Source organism: Phocoena phocoena, chromosome 9 (genome assembly GCF_963924675.1).
Source record: "Phocoena phocoena chromosome 9, mPhoPho1.1, whole genome shotgun sequence".
NCBI lineage: Eukaryota > Metazoa > Chordata > Mammalia > Artiodactyla > Phocoenidae > Phocoena > Phocoena phocoena.
The window spans coordinates 10095078-10113534 of record NC_089227.1 but is presented as its reverse complement, the minus strand read 5'-3'; the positions used below and the strand labels follow the sequence as shown (position 1 = coordinate 10113534).

Here is an 18457-nt window from a genome sequence, read left to right as displayed (position 1 = left end):
TACATTGACTCCATGACCTCAAGTCTTCTCTGCAGTTTGGTCTTTCTGTCCATCTTTCAGATCAGAGACCTACTCTAGATATTGGAAATGTGAACAATTAATCTCATCGAACAAGCTTCAAATGACGTTTCAGGAATTTTCAGTAGGTTTGTACAGTTTATCCACTGGAATCAAACCAAATGATAACTTTCGATTTAATTCAATTCAGCAAATGTGGACTGTGCCCTCGTCTGTAGCCAGGCACTGCGATACAGGAGTGCTGTCTGTAACCAAAGCAGAAGTCTGCAGTTCTGTAACAGCAGGAAAGTGCAGGCTAGTCCACTGGTCAAGTCCAAATTCTCATCCTTTTTTTTTTTTTTTTTTTTTTTTTTTGCGGTACGCGGGCCTCTCACTGCCGCAGCCCCTCCCGTTGCGGAGCACAGGCTCCGGACGCGCAGGCTCAGCGGCCATGGCTCACGGGCCCAGCCGCTCCGCAGCACGTGGGATCTTCCCAGACCGGGGCACGAACCCGCGTCCCGTGCATCGGCAGGCAGACTTCAACCACTGCGCCACCTGGGAAGCCCCACATTCTCATCCTTTGATCAGGCCTGGATGTGTAGCCCTAGGATCCTCAGCCTGGAAAAGGGATCAGGCATGCCAGTCTCTGGATAAACATCCAGGTAGACTGACCTCCACTAGTCCCTGGGCAAAGCCTTTCAGCATCTTAGCAGTTGCCCTATAGAGTAGGTACCATTATGATCCCATTGTGTAGATGAGTAAACTGAAGCCCAGGGACGGTAAGCAGCTTGCCCAAAGTCACACAGGTCAGAAGAGTTAAACCGAAGCAGCCTGACATCAGAGCTTGCAACGTGGTCCTCTCCACTATACTGCTTTTCTTGGATTATTGGCAAACAACCCAAAGAGTAATGAGTCAACAAACAGTAACCCTCTCAAGGGGAGACTCAAGTCTTTGCTGGGCCTTTTAAACCAGGTGGGAAGATGTGCTGGAAATATGTGAAACTCCATTGCCTTTGAACGCTCACTGCAGTGTGCAAAACCGAGATGGAAGTGAGATAAACCTTTGCCAGTAACATTGGTCGCTCTCAGCTTTCCTGCCGTGATGTCCCTCAGCAGCGTTAGGAAAGCTCAGAGTGGCTCCAGTTTCTTTTATCCGAGGCAACTCAAGTTAATCTCCCGGATGTGTGCTGAGGTGTTGATGAGGATGCTTGAAGAGGGACATCTGCCCGTTTCAGAGGTTCTCCCATGGTCCCAGAGTTGACTGGCTGTATGCTGTCCCCCTCCAATACCTGTGAGCAGATGCGTAAAGATGAAAACCACTTAGGTTTCCATCAGCGTGGGGAGCGCCAAACCAAGCATAGAACATTCAGAAAATGAAATACTTTGGAGTCTATTAAATGAGGGCTTCCCTGGGGGCGCAGTGGTTGAGAGTCCGCCTGCCGATGCAGGGGACACGGGTTCGTGCCCCGGTCTGGGAAGATCCCACATGCCGCGGAGCGGCTGGGCCCATGAGCCATGGCCGCTGAGCCTGCGCGTCCGGAGCCTGTGCTCCGCAACGGGAGAGGCCACAGCAGTGAGAGGCCCGCGTACCGCAAAATAAAATAAAATTAAAAAGTAAACTGTTTTTCTTTTGTTTTGCTTAAATTATCTGGATAGTTTCTCCAGTGATCAATCCATAGGCTAAAGAAAAGGACTTTCTTTCCGTCTCCTAATTCCTACACATTTCCAACCAATGCTGACAACAAACACAATCAATTTCCCAGCAAGCAGTTGTTCAAGCTGGGTGAGATGGATAAAGGAGATGTACAAGCACTGGAAGATGTTTTCTCGTGAGATTGTCAGGGCAATTCATCAACTGGGAAAGGCTTTCCATTCCCGTCTCTGCCTTTTAAGCTGTTGTTTGGATTTGAATTGTACAGTCCCTGTATTATGTGCTCTGTACTAACACACCCCAGACCATAGTTCATCTCTCTGGAATATATTTTACTGTATGTACTGGACTGGCTATGAGCCATCCTGTCTGTGTTTATATAAAGCCAAACCACATTATCATGGATTGCTCACACAGCTATGAGAAAATATCAAGGGCCTACTAGTTGCCCACATCAGCCTGTGAAACCAATATAATTTTGTCTTTAGAAATTCCATCTTATGCCTGACCCCATTCAAAGCAAATAAACAGTTCTCAGTGGGTGGTCTGCATTGCAGTCCCATGTGCTGAAAACAACCCCATCTGCCACCCTCCATCTGATCCCAGCCCCTGGTGGAGAGGCAAGCCACGCTGATCCCAGCTTCAAAGTGCTGAGCAGGACACCAGACTCCGAGATCTCTTCCCCAGACCCTGCTTTCCTGACCGCTCAGGATTGGTGCAGGGTGGACATCCAAGCTGAGTTGGGACAATCACGGAATCATGCTGGAAATTTGGACCTAGGTCAGTGAAAGTCAAGTTGGTCTCTCTAGGGGCTTGAACTCCAGGCTGAGAGACATGAGCCGTGTTGGCAGTGAGAGAGAAGAAAGGAGCAGATGTGCACAGAGAAGAGCTAAGGGGAGACACTGGATGAGGGAGGGTGAAGTCACCCCAGTTCCTGACGCTCAACTGCATTCCTGACCCTGCGTTTCTTGAGACACTGCCAGGACCTTATAATGAATTCCCCCTTTGGCTTAAACTAGTTGAAGGTTACTTGAATCAAAATATTCCTAATTAGCACAAGGAGGTATTGGAAGCCAACATAAAATAATAATAGTTATCACCTGGAGGGTACCATTTTCCAGAAGAAGAAATGAAGCATAGGTGGTTAAGTCCTAGCACGAGGTCACACACCAGGCAGCCTGGCCCCTGGACCAGAGGATTAACCTCACTACTGTCCAGCTTCTCAAAATGGACACAAAGCAAAAGGCTTGGTCGGGCTTCTGGCAGATATGGGTCAGTTTCCCCAGTGTACCACTTGCCCGGGGCTAATTATTGGCCCTAGACTTCTTGTGAAATGAAGATAGCCATAGTCATAAAATAGAGTAACAAGGATCAACGAGATAACCTAATATGTGTTGGCCCAATAGGCATTCCATAAACGTTACTTCTAATCTGTTTCCCATTTTCCACTTGTAATGAATTACAGTGACTAGAACTGATGGAACAGTGTGAAGGGTGGTGGTAACCAGCACCCTGTATTTTTATTGTCAGATATGATGCAGAGATGAATGTTCTTCATTATGTAAGGAAGTATTCTTCTATTCCTTGTTTACTACAAAGATTTTTTTTCTTCAGAAATGGACAGTGGATGTTTTTTTTTCTTGGTCCCCTTTTACCCCATTTTTTAAAATTTTTATTTTATATTGGAGTACAGTTGACTTACAGTGTTGTGTTACTGTCAGATATACAGCAAAGTGATTCAGATATATATATATATATATATATATAAACACACACACATATATATATAAAATCTTTTTCAAATTCTTTTCCTATATAGCTTATTACAGGGTACTGAGGAGAGTTCTCTGGGCTATACTGTAGGACCTTGTTGATTATCTATTTTATATGTACTAGTGTGTTATATGTTAATCCCAACCTCGTAATTTATCCCTCCCCCACCACCTTTCCCCTTTGGTAACCATAAGTTTGTTTTCTATGTCTGTGAGTCTATTTATGTTTTGTAAATAAGTTCATTTGTATCATTTTTTTAGATTTCACATATAAGTGATATCATAGACGGTGAATATTTTCAAGTAACTTTTCAGCTTCTAACCAAAAAAAAAGAAAAGCCATATGATTTTTGTCTCTTGACATCGTTATTAATTTTAATAATAGAATACCTAATAGTAAATTGTCCTTAGTTTCCTAAAATCAAACATCCTTAATCATCTGGCATTATTCAGGGAATGGACTGGTACTTTCCCTTGTGTTTTATTTATGATGTTTTTAATGTATAAGTGAGATGTCTTTAGTTTCCTTTCCTTTTTCCCAGATTCCATTTTGTGGTTATGGTAGCTCATAATGATGAAGTAAGAAGTTTTCTACCCTTTTCTGGTGTCTGGAGCTATTTAAATAGTAAGGGTGTTTTCTGTCCATGTATGGACTGTCCCAGCATCAATTTTGAACATAGTTCTTTTTCCTCAAAGTTTTCTAGTTTATACTATGGTCATTTGTTTATTTAAGTTCTTCTTCTTGAATAGATTTGAGTAACGTGTATTTTGCTGGAGAATTTACAATTTATTGAGATAGTCCCTTTTTTAACATTGAGCTGAAAATAGTATTCTCATGTAATATTTTTATCTATTCCATTTCTGCAGACACTACTGCCTGCTGAGATTACCATTTCTCTTTACTAGGCCTTTCAGGGCCACCTCTAAGTGAGGGAGGTTCTTGGCAGGCACCTCTGTGTTGACGTTTGCTCTCTTCCCACTGTGGGTGGTCTCGCCGTCTCCACCACATGGCCACAGCCCCACATCATGTTAGGAGCATCAGTTGTGATGCCTCAGAGTCCGTTAGAGTGGGTAAGCCTGCATGGAGTACGCAGGATTGTGGCCGCCATGTTCGGGACCCATTGGTTATTGGGGTATCAGGAAAGAGCCCTGGGGGATGCAGCACTGATGGTGTACCCCGGCCTCAAGGACTATAAGATGTTCAGCTGTTCCATGAGCCTCCCCATCCACGGTGCCCCTTTAGCACCTTTACTAACGTTCTACTCGCCTCTGGTCATCCCGGAGTCAATAATATTTACATGTTATTTCACGCAAAAAGAATCGACTCCTTCTAAAGTGGCAATTTGAAGTGCGGCTTATGATTGCACTTATTACAGGATCCGATAATCTATTCATTTAAACCATTTTTATAGCAGTTACAGAGTACAAAGTCTTTTGAGTCTAAAAAGAGCCTCATGAAAGGTCATGGCTTAGTTGGAAATTCCAACTGGGAGGATCTGAGAAAAGTCACAGCTAAGTCTATGCTTAGGTGAAAATCTAGTTAGATAGGAAGAGACAGGAGAGACCCCAATCATGGAGGTAGGCACCAGGGATGGGCAGAACACAGGGTGAGGGAACCAGCGTGCTAGACCAGGCAGACGGGAAACTGGTTTAGGAGCAGGGCAACAATGGGACCAAGCCCTCGGGAGCCGTGGCATGCAGCTAGGCAGATCACCAGCAAAACTGCCAGGAAGCAGTTTACCCCAACAAGGTTTTAAATCAGTGAAGGCCCTTACATCTGGAGGTGACCAGGTCTATGTGATCAGTTCCTCCCAGCAGAGACCTTGTTCTTCACGTGTGACGATGTAGGCTCCACTTACCGATTACCACAGTGGGATTCCACGTACTTCTCCCCACTGACCATGAGCACAGCCGCCATATGTGATTCATACTCAGGTCCCCCACCTCCCAGCATAGGGTCAGGCACACATTAGACCTTCAGGTGGTATCTTTGGAATGCCCGAATAGGTGAGGATGCGTGGTCCAGAAAACTTTCCATATCCTTAGATTCAGATCCTCAGGTTCATTGCTGACTGTTTGCACTATTTACAATAGCCAGGACATGGAAGCAACCTAAGTGTCCATCGACAGATGAATGGATAAAGAAGATGTGGCACATATATACAGTGGAATATTACTCAGCCATAAAGAGAAATGAAATTGAGTTATTTGTAGTGAGGTGGATGGACCTAGAGTCTGTCATACAGAGTGAAGTCAGAAAAAGAAAAGCAAATACCATATGCTAACACATATATATGGAATCTAAAAAAAAAAGTTCTGAAGAACCCGGGAGCAGGACAGGAATAAAGACGCAGATGTAGAGAATGGACTTGAGGACATGGGGAGGGGGAAGGGTAAGATGAGACAAAGTGAGAGTGCCATTGACATATATGCACTACCAAATGTAAAATAGATAGCTAGTGGGAAGCAGCCGCATAGCACAGGGAGCTCAGCTCGTGCTTTGTGACCACCTGGAGGGGTGGGATAGGGAGGGTGGGAGGGAGACACAGAGGGAGGGGATATGGGGATATATGTATATGTATAGCTGATTCACTTTGTTATACAGCAGCAACTAACAGAACAATGTAAAACAATTATACTCCAGTAAAGATGTTAAAAAAAAAAGTGTCCAAAGAAAAAAAATAAATAATTTTTTTAAAATGCTGACTGTTTGTCTAGGGTCCCAGAATTCCCCTCCACCAGCTCTTTTCATCACTTAGGTCCTTATACTCTCAGGTCTGAGAAAAGGATTCCAGCAAAATGATTCTATTTGGGTACTTGGGGGAGAGGAGGGTTCCTTAGTACATACCTAGTTCATGGCCATTGTTTATGGTAAAGAATAAGAAGAATGGATGCCTCCATTGTGTCATCAATTTGCAGACTTTTCAAGCAGCTTAAAAGATGAGTACTATGAAGAAACACATCAGATAACGGTACAAATGAAAATATTTAACAGTGTAATTTCCCAGCTGCCCTTCAGTTGCTCTGCCTTGTCTGTGTTCCAGGTTCAGGTTTAGTGGTCGAATCCTAGGCCTGGCTCTGATCCATCAGTACCTTCTGGACGCTTTCTTCACAAGGCCCTTCTATAAGGCACTCCTGAGACTGTAAGTGTCCACCCGGCCCTGCCTGTGGGACCAGAGGCACTGGCCTCTCTGGCACCTCTGACCCTTTTGTCCCTGTTTTTCCCCTAATCATTCCTGTTAGGTTTATGGTGATTTACTTTTCTGAGTGCTTAGATATCACATAAACCTTTTAGTCCAATAAAAATGCATTTGGAGATTTTATGTAAGCATAAGAGAACATCATATAACAGATATAAATCAGTTTATATAAATATAGTAACATTACAAGCATTGCATGAAACTACTAAGTAGAATTGATCTGTCCTTGTATGTAAGTCATTATGCTATGCACCTTAAACTTATACAGTGCCATATGTCAATTGTATCTCAATAAAACTGGAAGAAGAAAAAAAAAAGAATTGATCTGTCTATAATTTAGTTGTTTTCAAATGATACTCTTCTCCAACGGCCATGGAGAGCCCCTGAGTCAGTAATCATTTTGTGTTTATTATTGTAAGCATTTTAAAATTTCCTTTTCCAATATAAAACTACTTAATGAACTAAAAAGATTCCTCAGTATATTCAAAAGTATCCAATTGTTAGAATACGTCTGTGTCACCTTAGCCAGGAGTGACATAACCACATTTTGGCATGAGGTCTGGGCAGCTGTTTTTTGAAACAATCAGTTTACCTTTCTCCCTTTGAATACACCCAGGCCCTGTGATTTGAGTGACCTGGAATATCTGGATGAGGAATTCCACCAGAGCTTGCAGTGGATGAAAGACAACAACATCACAGACATCCTCGACCTCACATTCACGGTTAATGAAGAAGTTTTTGGCCAGGTTTGTGAGAAGTGGGTCTTGGAAAAGACATTTTGGTTTTTACTGTGGAAAATTCACATGCCATGAAATTTACCATCTTAACCATGTTGAAGGGTACAGTCCATTCAGTGTGGTTGAGTAGATTCACAATGTTGTGTGGCCATCTCCAGAACTTCTTCATCTTGAAAAACTGAAGCTGTGCCCATTAGACAATAGCTCCCCATTTCTCCCTCTTCCCAGTCCCTGGCAACCATTCTACTTTTTCTTTCTCTGAATTTAGCTACTCTGAGTACCTCATATAAGTGGAATCATACAGTGTTTGTCTTTTCGCGACCAGTTTATTTCACTTGGCGTAATATCTTCAAGGTTCATCCACGTTATAGCATGTGACAGGATTGCCTCCTTTATTAGGGCTGAATAACATTCCATAGTATGTAAATACCATATTTTGTTTAGCCGTTCATATGTTGATGGACGCTTAGGTGGCTTCCACCTTTTGGGTATTGTGGATAATGCTGGTATCAACACAGGTATACAAATATCTGTTCAAGTCCCTGCTTTCAATTCTTTTGGATATATATACCCAGAAGAGGGATTGCAGGATCACGTAGTAATAGGATTTTGTGTTTGAAAACAAGGACTGTCATTCATTTAAGATATAATTCTTTGAGGACTATTCCCTTTATTAAAGTTACCCATGTCTTCTTTTTCTTGTTTTGACATGGATCTAGTTTATAGAGTTTTTTGAAAATCACATGTGATAATGGATCAGAAAGCATTTTTGTAAAGTGTACAATACATCTGTAAGGTATTTCTCTTATCTGTGCAACTACAGTAATACTTCTTTTATCACTAGGGTCCAGATATTTACTTCTCCAAAATGCATATACTTCAGTACTATTTAATAAGATAAGCTTCCCATTTCTTTTTCTACCCGTGTTTATATAACATTGAATTTTCTGGGTTACAGTTTTATCAGACCAACCACAGCCTGAGCAGATTTAGCAATTAAGGTTTTGAGAATATCACTTACGAGAGGTTCCATGACGTGTGTAATTTGTAATGGGATGTTGTGAGAATTAAGCTGGTTTACTTTACAAGTACGTTGCGTGACTGTGGACAGCATGCTGAGTCCATGGGTGAGAGTTACCCACTGAACCTTGCAGACCTCCCATCACCCACAGCTTCAATCAAGCATCTTGGACAGGTCCTGGAAGATGTCACTGTTCTGGTGCATTGCCTGTGTGTAAACATACCTCTGAAGAATATTCTCTTCTATATTTGACAAAAAATTATTTCTTACAACTATATGTTGTAAATACGTTCAAGAATATACGATTCACCTAACTGTCTTCCTGTATACCAGAGGAACGTGTAAAATACACTCTCCCTCTGCATGACTACTTTTTAGCCCATCCTTTACATTTGCCCTATAGTAGAGAGTAAATTTGTAAAACACAATTATTCAGCAAAATATATTAAAACAAATGGGAACCCATCTTGAAAACACTTTAGATCCCAAACCTAAAAAGTTATGCTAAAATAAATTCCACGTGGGTGAAAAAGCTGAATGTTTAAACAAACAACAAAATGATGAAAATAACAGGATTTTCCTTTTTAATCTTGCAGTAAGGAATGCTGCTATAGATGTGACACAAACTGTCAGTCATAAAGGAAAAGATAGTCAAGTAAAATTACTTTTTTAATACCACATGGCAAAAAGACAACATGAAGTAAAAATGGCATAATATTTACTACGTTGTAATGCATAAAACAGACAAAAGGCCATTTCTTTCAATATAGGAAGAGATTCTGCAGATCGGTAAGAAATGATGGGCAGCACAATAGAAAATTAGCAAAGGATATAAGTAGATAGTTCCCGGGGAAGGAGATACTCACCCTCATTCACTATTTTTTAAAATGTAAATTAAAGCACTGTGAAATACCATTTTCCCTCATGAGAATGTCAAGAATCAGAAAGCGTAGCAGTATTCTATTTTGGAGATGGTGTAGAGAAACAGGCACTCTATACAGGAGTGTAGGTGGGAGTAAGCAGGAGTTTGCTTCATCCTCTATGAAAGGCACCTTTGTGATATCTATCCTCATTCTAAATGCACCTGCCTTTGACTCAGCATCTACATCTAGAAATTTGCCCTACAGACATATTCACATCCAATTGAAATGACTAATGGATTCGGATCTTCATTGCAGCATTGTTGATCATTGCAAAAGATCCGGACCAATCTAAATGTTCAGCCGTAGAGCATTGGTGAAATAAATGACGATTCACTCACACAGTGGAATAGTGGACTAGTGTGATGTGTGGTCTGACACCCCAGCCCATCCATTTACATATAAATCATAAACAATAAACCAGGTAGTATAACAACAACAAAGAAAGAATAAGACAGGTCTAAATTGGTGTGAAACAGTGGTCAAGGTGTATTTTTAATTGAAAAAGTGTGATAATGAACAGTGTTATAATATGCTACCGTTTATGGGAAAAGAGATGATCTCTACGTATTCCCTAGTGTATACACTGATACATGTATACATCCCTAGTGTATACATCCCCCTTCCCTGGAAGGGAAGGAAGGGTGATTTTCTCCAAGTAGAGAGATTGTGTGGCTAGGCGATGAGGTGGGAGAGAAACTTGCTTTTCACTGTATGGCCATTTACAGCACTTAAATTTTATTCCATGGACACAGGAAGAAATCAAGTAAACTCCAAATGACTAAATACGTAAATTAGAGGGAAAAAAATAACATTGAAAATAAAAAGAGCAATTCTTCAGGTGTATATAGCGTAGGAGTTGAACACCTCAGAGAAAGTTCAAAATGTTCCCAGTGATAAAAGTAAGGATGCATTATAGATCTAGAATAATATCTATCTGTTTAAAGCTTAAACGATCCTGTTTCTTTGCAAATGAGGTCACCAAGAACGATGATTTTGGTTTTAGAAGATCGAGTCTCAGCCCTTCTTTTGGCAAGTTGTGGAGTGAAGAGCAGACAGGCAGATGCAGCTGAAAGACGCCATAGGCTTTTCCTGGGTGTGTTAGTTAAGATTAGGTTCAGCTGCTAATGAAGAAACCCAATGACCCTGCGGAAACTAACAGTGTATTTTTCTCTTACATAAAAGTGTGGAGGCAGGCAACCCAAGGCTGCAATCCCTACAGTGGCCACCTGCACTCATGACCCAGATACATACAGTGCCCCAACCATCACGTCCGTGTCTGAAGTAGCAGGACAAAGGGGCATAGCCCCTCCCTTTAAGGAGGCCCCCTGAAAGTGCCATACAACACCCCCGCTTATACCTAATTGGCCAGAATTTAATTACATCACACACTTAGTGTCAGGAAATAGTCTTTAACTGGGCAGCTAAAATCCAGAGGCTCCAAAGAATATGGATCTTGGGTGGCAATTATTGTTATAATTGACAAGTATTTCATATTTACCTTAGTCATCCAAGTGATAGAAGAAGATGTAATCAGCAGACTTCTGTGAACTGTTTTGTTTAAGTACCTTGTCCATGAGTGCCAAATATATATTTTTTAATCAGTAACTAACTACAGTTATGCCTCATTTTTCTTACAGCATTGAGCAGCAAGGTGAACCCCTTAAGCAAATTTAAGATAACTGACGCTAACCCCCCTCAAACACCAACACTTTTTTTTTTTAACATCTTTATTGGAGTATAATTGCTTTACAATGGTGTGTTAGTTTCTGCTTTATAACAAAGTGAATCAGTTATACATATACATATGTTCCCATATCTCTTCCCTCTTGCATCTCCTTCCCTCCCACCCTCCATATCCCACCCCTCTAGGTGGTCAAAAAGCACTGAGCTGATCTCCCTGGGCTATGCGGCTGCTTCCCACTAGCTATCTACCTTACGTTTGGTAGTGTATATATGTACATGCCTCTCTCTTGCTTTGTCACAGCTTACCCTTCCCCCTCCCCATATCCTCAAGTCCATTCTCTGGTAGGTCTGTGTCTTTATTCCTGCCTTACCCCTAGGTTCTTCATGACATTTTTTTTTCTTAAATTTCATATATATGTGTTAGCATACAGTATTTGTCTTTCTCTTTCTGACTTACTTCACTCTGTATGATAGACTCTAGGTCCATCCACCTCATTACAAATAGCTCAATTTCGTTTCTTTTTATGGCTGAGTAATATTCCATTGTATATATGTGCCACATTTTCTTTATCCATTCATCCGATGATGGACACTTAGGTTGTTTCCATCTCCTGGCTATTGTAAATAGAGCTGCAATGAACATTTTGGTACATGACTCTTTTTGAATTATGGTTTTCTCAGGGTATATGCCCAGTAGTGGGATTGCTGGGTCATATGGTAGTTCTATTTGTAGTTTTTGAAGGAACCTCCATACTGTTCTCCATAGTGGCTGTACCAATTTATATTCCCACCAGCAATGCAAGAGTGTTCACTTTTCTCCACACCCTCTCCAGCATTTATTGTTTCTAGATTTTTTGATGATGGCCATTCTGACTGGTGTGAGATGATAATTCATTGTAGTTATGATTTCCATTTCTCTAATGATTAATGATGTTGAGCACCCTTTCATGTGTTTGTTGGCAGTCTGTATATCTTCTTTGGAGAAATGTCTATTTAGGTCTTCTGCCCATTTTTGGATTGGGTTGTTTGTTTGTTTGTTTTGTTATTGAGCTGCATGAGCTGCTTGTAAATTTTGGAGAATAATTCTTTGTCAGTTGCTTCATTTGCAAATATTTTCTCCCATTCTGAGGGTTGTATTTTGGTCTTGTTTATGCTTTCCTTTGCAGTGTAGAAGCTTTTAAGTTTCATTAGGTCCCATTTGTTTATTTTTGTTTTTATTTCCATTTCTCTAGGAGGTGGGTCAAAAAGGATCTTGCTGTGATTTATGTCATAGAGTGTTCTGCCTATGTTTTCTTCTAAGAGTTTGATAGTTCCTGGCCTTACATTTAGGTCCTTAATCCATTTTGAGCTTATTTTTGTGTATGGTGTTAGGGAGTGATCTAATCTCATACTTTTACATATACCTGTCCAGTTTTCCCAGCACCACTTATTGAAGAGGCTGTCCTTTCTCCACTGTACATTCTTGCCTCCTTTATCAAAGATAAAGTGACCATATGTGCGTGGGTTTATCTCTGGGCTTTCTATCCTGTTCCATTAATCTATATTTCTGTTTTTGTGCCAGTACCATATTGTCTTGATTACTGTAGCTTTGTAGTATAGTCTGAAGTCTGGGAGCCTGATTCCTCCTGCTCCGCTTTTTGTTCTCAAGATTGCTTTGGCTATTCAGAGTCTTTTGTGTTTCCATACAAATTGTGAAATTTTTTGTTCTAGTTCTGTGAAAAATGCCAGTGGTAGTTTGATAGGGATTGCATTGAATCTGTAGATTGCTCTGGGTGGTAGAGTCATTTTCACAATGTTGATTCTTCCAATCCAAGAACATGGTATATCACTCCATCTATTTGTATCATCTTTAATTTCTTTCATCAGTATCTTATAATTTTCTGCTAAAGGTCTTTTGCCTCCTTAGGTAGATTTATTCCTAGATATTTTATTCTTTTTGTTGCAATGGTAAATGGGAGTGTTTTCTTGATTTCACTTTCTGATTTTTCATCATTAGTGTATAGGAATGCCAGAGATTTCTGTGCATTAATTTTGTATCCTGCTACTTTACCAAATTCATTGATTAGCTCTAGTAGTTTTCTGGTAGCATCTTTAGGATTCTCTATGTATAGTATCATGTCATCTGCAAACAGTGACATCTTTACTTCTTCTTTTCCGATTTGGATTCCTTTTATTTCCTTTTCTTCTCTGATTGCTGTGTCTAAAACTTCCAAAGCTATGTTGAATAAGAGTGGTGAGAGTGGGCAACCTTGTCTTGTTCCTGATCTTAGTGGAAATGCTTTCAGTTTTTCACCATTGAGGATGATGTTGGCTGTGGGTTTGTCATATATGGCCTTTATTATTTTGAGGAAAGTTCCCTCTATGCCTACTTTCTGCAGGGTTTTTATCATAAATGGGTGTTGAATTTTGTCAAAAGCTTTCTCTGCATCTATTGAAATGATCATATGTTTTTTCTCCTTCAATTTGTTAATATGGTGTATCACGTTGATTGATTTGCATATATTGAAGAATCCTTGCATTCCTGGAATAAACCCCACTTGATCATGGTGTATGATCCTTTTAATGTGCTGTTGGATTCTGTTTGCTAGTATTTTGTTGAGGATTTTTACATCTATGTTCATCAGTGATATTGGCCTGTAGTTTTCTTTTTTTGTGACATCCTTGTCTGGTTTTGGTATCAAGGTGATGGTGGCCTCGTAGAATGAGTTTGGGAGTGTTCCTTCCTCTGCTATATTTTGGAAGAGGTTGAGAAGGATAGGTATTAGCTCTTCTCTAAATTTCTGATAGAACTCGCCTTTGAAGCCATCTGGTCCTGGGCTTTTGTTTGTTGGAAGATTTTTAATCACGGTTTCAATTTCAGTGCTTGTGATTGGTCTGTTCATATTTTCTATTTCTTCTTGATTCAGTCTTGGCAGGTTGTGCATTGCTAAGAATTTGTCCATTTCTTCCAGGTTGTCCATTTTATTGGCATAGAGTTGCTTGTAGTAAGCTCTCATTATCTTTTGTATTTCTGCAGTGTCAGTTGTTACTTCTCCTTTTTCATTTCTAATTCTATTGATTTGAGTCTTCTCCCATTTTTTCTTGATGAGTCTGGCTAATGGTTTATTTATTTTGTTTATCTTCTCAAAGAACCAGCTTTTAGTTTTATTGATCTTTGCTATTGTTTCCTTCATTTCTTTTTCATTTATTTCTGATCTGATTTTTATGATTTCTTTCCTTCTGCTAACTTTGGGGTTTTTTTGTTCTTCTTTCTCTAATTGCTTTAGGTGCAGAGTTCCGTTGTTTATTCGAGATGTTTCCTGTTTCTTAAGGTGGGCTTGTATTGCTGTAAACTTCCCTCTTAGAACTGCTTTTGCTGCATCCCATAGGTTTTGGGTCGTCGTGTCTCCATTGTCATTTGTTTCTAGGCATTTTTTTATTTCCTCTTTGATTTCTTCAGTGATCACTTCGTTATTAAGTAGTGTATTGTTTAGCCTCCATGTGTTTGTATTTTTTACAGATCTTTTCCTGTAATTGATATCTAGTCTCATGGCATTGTGGTCGGAAAAGATACTTGATACAATTTCAATTTTCTTAAATTTACCAAGGCTTGATTTGTGACCCAAGATATGATCTATCCTGGAGGATGTTCCATGAGTACTTGAGAAAAATGTGTATTCTGTTGTTTTTGGATGGAGTGTCCTATAAATATCAATTAAGTCCATCTTGTTTAATGTATCATTTAAAGCTTGTGTTTCCTTATTTATTTTCATTTTGGATGATCTGTCCATTGGTGAAAGTGGGGTGTTAAAGTCCCCTACTATGAATGTGTTACTGTCGATTTCCCCTTTTATGGCTGTTAGTATTTGCCTTATGTATTGAGGTGCTCCTGTGTTGGGTGCATATATATTTACAATTGTTATATCTTCTTCTTGGATCGATCCCTTGATCATGATGTTGTGTCCTTCTTTGTCTCTTCTAATAGTCTTTATTTTAAAGTCTATTTTGTCTGATATGAGAATTGCTACTCCAGCTTTCTTTTGGTTTCCATTTGCATGGAATATCTTTTTCCATCCCCTTACTTTCAGTCTGTATGTGTCTCTAGGTCTGAAGTGGGTCTCTTGTAGACAGCATATATATGGGTCTTGTTTTTGTATCCATTCAGCCAATCTGTGTCTTTTGGTGGGAGCATTTAGTCCATTTACATGTAATGTAATTATCGATATGTATGTTCCTATTCCCATTTTCTTAATTGTTTTGGGTTCGTTATTATAGGTCTTTTCCTTCTCTTGTGTTTCTTGCCTAGAGAAGTTCCTTTAGCATTTGTTGTAAAGCTGGTTTGGTGGTGCTGAACTCTCTCAGCTTTTGCTTGTCTGTAAAGGTTTTAATTTCTCCATCAAATCTGAATGAGATTCTTGCTGGGTAGAGTAATCTTGGTTGTAGGTTTTTCTCCTTCATCGCTTTAAATATGTCCTGCCAGTCCCTTCTTGCTTGCAGAGTTTCTGTCGAGAAATCAACTGTTAACCTTATGGGGATTCCCTTGTGTGTTATTTGTTCTTTTTCCCTTGCTGCTTTTAATATGTTTTCTTTCTATTTAATTTTTGACAGTTTGATTAATATGTGTCTTGGCATGTTTCTCCTTGGATCTATCCTGTATGGGACTCCCTGTGCTTCCTGGACTTGATTAACTATTTCCTTTCCCATATTAGGGAAGTTTTCAACTATAATCTCTTCAAATATTTTCTCAGTCCCTTTCTTTTTTTCTTCTTCTTCTGGAACCCCTATAATTCGAATGTTGGTGCATTTAATGTTGTCTCAGAGGTCTCTGAGGCTGTCCTCAGTTCTTTTCATTCTTTTTTCTTTATTCTGCTCTGCAGTAGTTATTTCCACTATTTTATCTTCCAGGTCACTTATCCGTTCTTTTGCCTCAGTTATTCTGCTGTTGATCCCATCTAGAATATTTTTAATTTCATTTATTGTGTTGTTCATCGTGTCTTGTTTCATCTTTAGTTTTTCTAGGTCCTTGTTAAATGTTTCTTGCATTTTCTCTATTCTATTTCCAAGATTTTGGATCATCTTTACTATCATTATTCTGAATTCTTTTTCAGGTAGACTGCCTATTTCCTCTTCATTTGTTAGGTCTGGTGGGTTTTTATCTTGCTCCTTCATCTGCTGTGTGTTTTTCTGTCTTCTCATTTTGCTTATCTTACTGTGTTTGGGGTCTCATTTTTGCAGGCTGCAGGTTCATAGTTCCCGTTGTGTTTGGTGTCTGTCCCCAGTGGCTAAAGTTGGTTCAGTGGGTTGTGTAGGCTTCCTAGTGGAGGGGACTAGTGCCTGTGTTCTGGTGGGTGAGGCTGGATCTTGTCTTTCTGGTGGGCAGGTCCACGTCTGGTGGTGTGTTTTGTCGTGTCTGTGGACTTATTATGATTTTAGGCAGCCTCTCTGGTAATGGGTGAGGTTGTGTTCCTGTCTTGCTAAGTTGTTTGGCATAGGTTGTTCAGCACTGTAGCTTGCTGGTCGTTGAGTGAAGCTGGGTGCTGGTGTTGAGGTGGAGACCTCTGGGAGATTTTCATCATTTGATATTATGTGGAGCTGGGAGGTCTCTTGTGGACCAGTGTCCTGAAGTTGGCTCTCCCACCTCAGAGGCACAGCACTGACTCCTGGCTGCAGCACCAAGAGCCTTTCATCCACACAGCTCAGAATAAAAGAGAGAAAAAGTAGAAAGAAAAGAAAGAAAGGAAGGATGGAAGGAAGGAAGGAAGAAATAAAATAAAATAAAGTAAGATAAAATAAAATAAAGTTATTGAAATAAAAATAATTATTAAGAAAAAAAATTTTTTAAGAAAAAAAACGGACAGATAGAACCCTAGGACCAACGGTGAAGGCAAAGCTATACCGACAAAATCTCACACAGAAGCATGCACATACACACTCAGAAAAAGAGGGGGAAAAACCATAAATCTTGCTCTCAAAGTCCACCTCCTCAATTTGGGATGATTCGTTGTCTATTCATGTATTCCACAGATGCAGGGTACATCAAGTTGATTGTGGAGATTTAATCTGCTGCTTCTGAGGCTGCTGGGAGAGATTTCCCTTGCTCTTCTTTGTTCTCACAGCTCCCAGGGGCTCAACTTTGGATTTGGCCCCGCCTCTGCGTGTAGGTCGCTGGAGGGCGTCTGTTCTTCGCTCAGACAGGACGGGGTTAAAGGAGCCGCTGATTCGGGGGCTCTGGCTCACTCAGGCCAGGGGGGAGGGAGGGGCATGGATGCGGGGCGAGCCTGCGGCGGCAGAGGCCGGCGTGACGTTGCACCAGCCTGAGGCGCGCCGTGCGTTCTCCCGGGAAGTTGTCCCTGGATCCCGGGACCCTGGCAGTGGCGGGCTGCACAGGCTCCCCGGAAGGGAGGTGTGGAGAGGGACCTGTGCTCCTACACGGGCTTCTTGGTGGCGGCAACAGCAGCCTTAGCGTCTCAAGCCCGTCTGTGGGGCCCGCGCTGATAGCCGCGGCTCGCGCCCGTCTCTGGAGCTCCTTTATGCAGCGCTCTTCATCCCCACTCCTCGCGCACCAGGAAACAAAGAGGGAAGACAAAGTCTCTTGCCTCATCGGCAGCTCCAGACTTTTCCCCGGACTCCCTCCCGGCCAGCCGTGGCGCACTAACCCCCTTCAGGCTGTGTTCACGCCGCCAACCCCAGTCCTCTCCCTGTGCTCCGACCGAAGCCCGAGCCTCAGCTCCCAGCCCCGCCCGCCCCGGCGGGTGAGCAGACAAGCCTCTCGGGCTGGTGAGTGCCGGTCGGCACCTATCCTCTGTGTGGGAATCTCTCCGCTTTGCCCTCCGCACCCCTGTGGCTGTGCTCTCCGCCGCGGCTCCGAAGCTTTGCCCCTCCGCCACCCGCAGTCTCCGCCCGCGGAGGGGCTTCCTAGTGTGTGGAAACTTTTCCTCCTTCACGGCTCCCTCCCACTGGTGCAGGTCCTGTCCCTATGCTTTTGTCTCTGTTTATTGTTTTTTCTTTTGCCCTACCCAGGTACATGGGGGGCGTTTCTTGCCTTTTGGGAGGTCTGAGGTCTTCTGCCAGCGTTCAGTAGATGTTCTGTAGGAGTTGTTCCACGTGTAGATGTATTTCTGGTGTATCTGTGGGGAGGAAGGTGATCTCCACGTCTTACTCTTCCGCCATCTTCCTAATTTAACGCACCAACACTTTTTGATAAAAATGTCTAATATGTTATGTGCCTTCTTGCCTTTCGAAACAATAAAACACAGATCATCACTTTTCTTGTTAGCTTGTCCTAACAAACATGCATCTTCATACTACGTGGCAACTTCAATCTCTGTTTCCTTTCTCAAGGTCAGGCTGTCACTCTTCAGCCACTCTTATACCTGGCTGCAAAAGTATCCTCCCACCCTCCACTATTTTCCTGCCAATGATCTGCTGTGGTTGGGGAATAATTTGGCTGTTAAGAATTTGATATAATTGGGATTTGGGGCAATCAAGTATGTG

At 41.4% G+C, this 18457-nt stretch overlaps 1 protein-coding gene across 1 annotated transcript in view; it reads left to right on the top strand.

The window, feature by feature from the left end:
* HECW1 (HECT, C2 and WW domain containing E3 ubiquitin protein ligase 1) overlaps window positions 1–18457 on the top strand; it is a 253203-nt gene that overhangs the window by 223064 nt on the left and 11682 nt on the right. The window contains exons 22-23 of the mRNA XM_065883673.1: window positions 6465–6563; window positions 7237–7366. Of these exons, the coding sequence (XP_065739745.1) occupies window positions 6465–6563; window positions 7237–7366 (229 nt within the window). The remainder of the gene's footprint in view (window positions 1–6464; window positions 6564–7236; window positions 7367–18457) is intronic.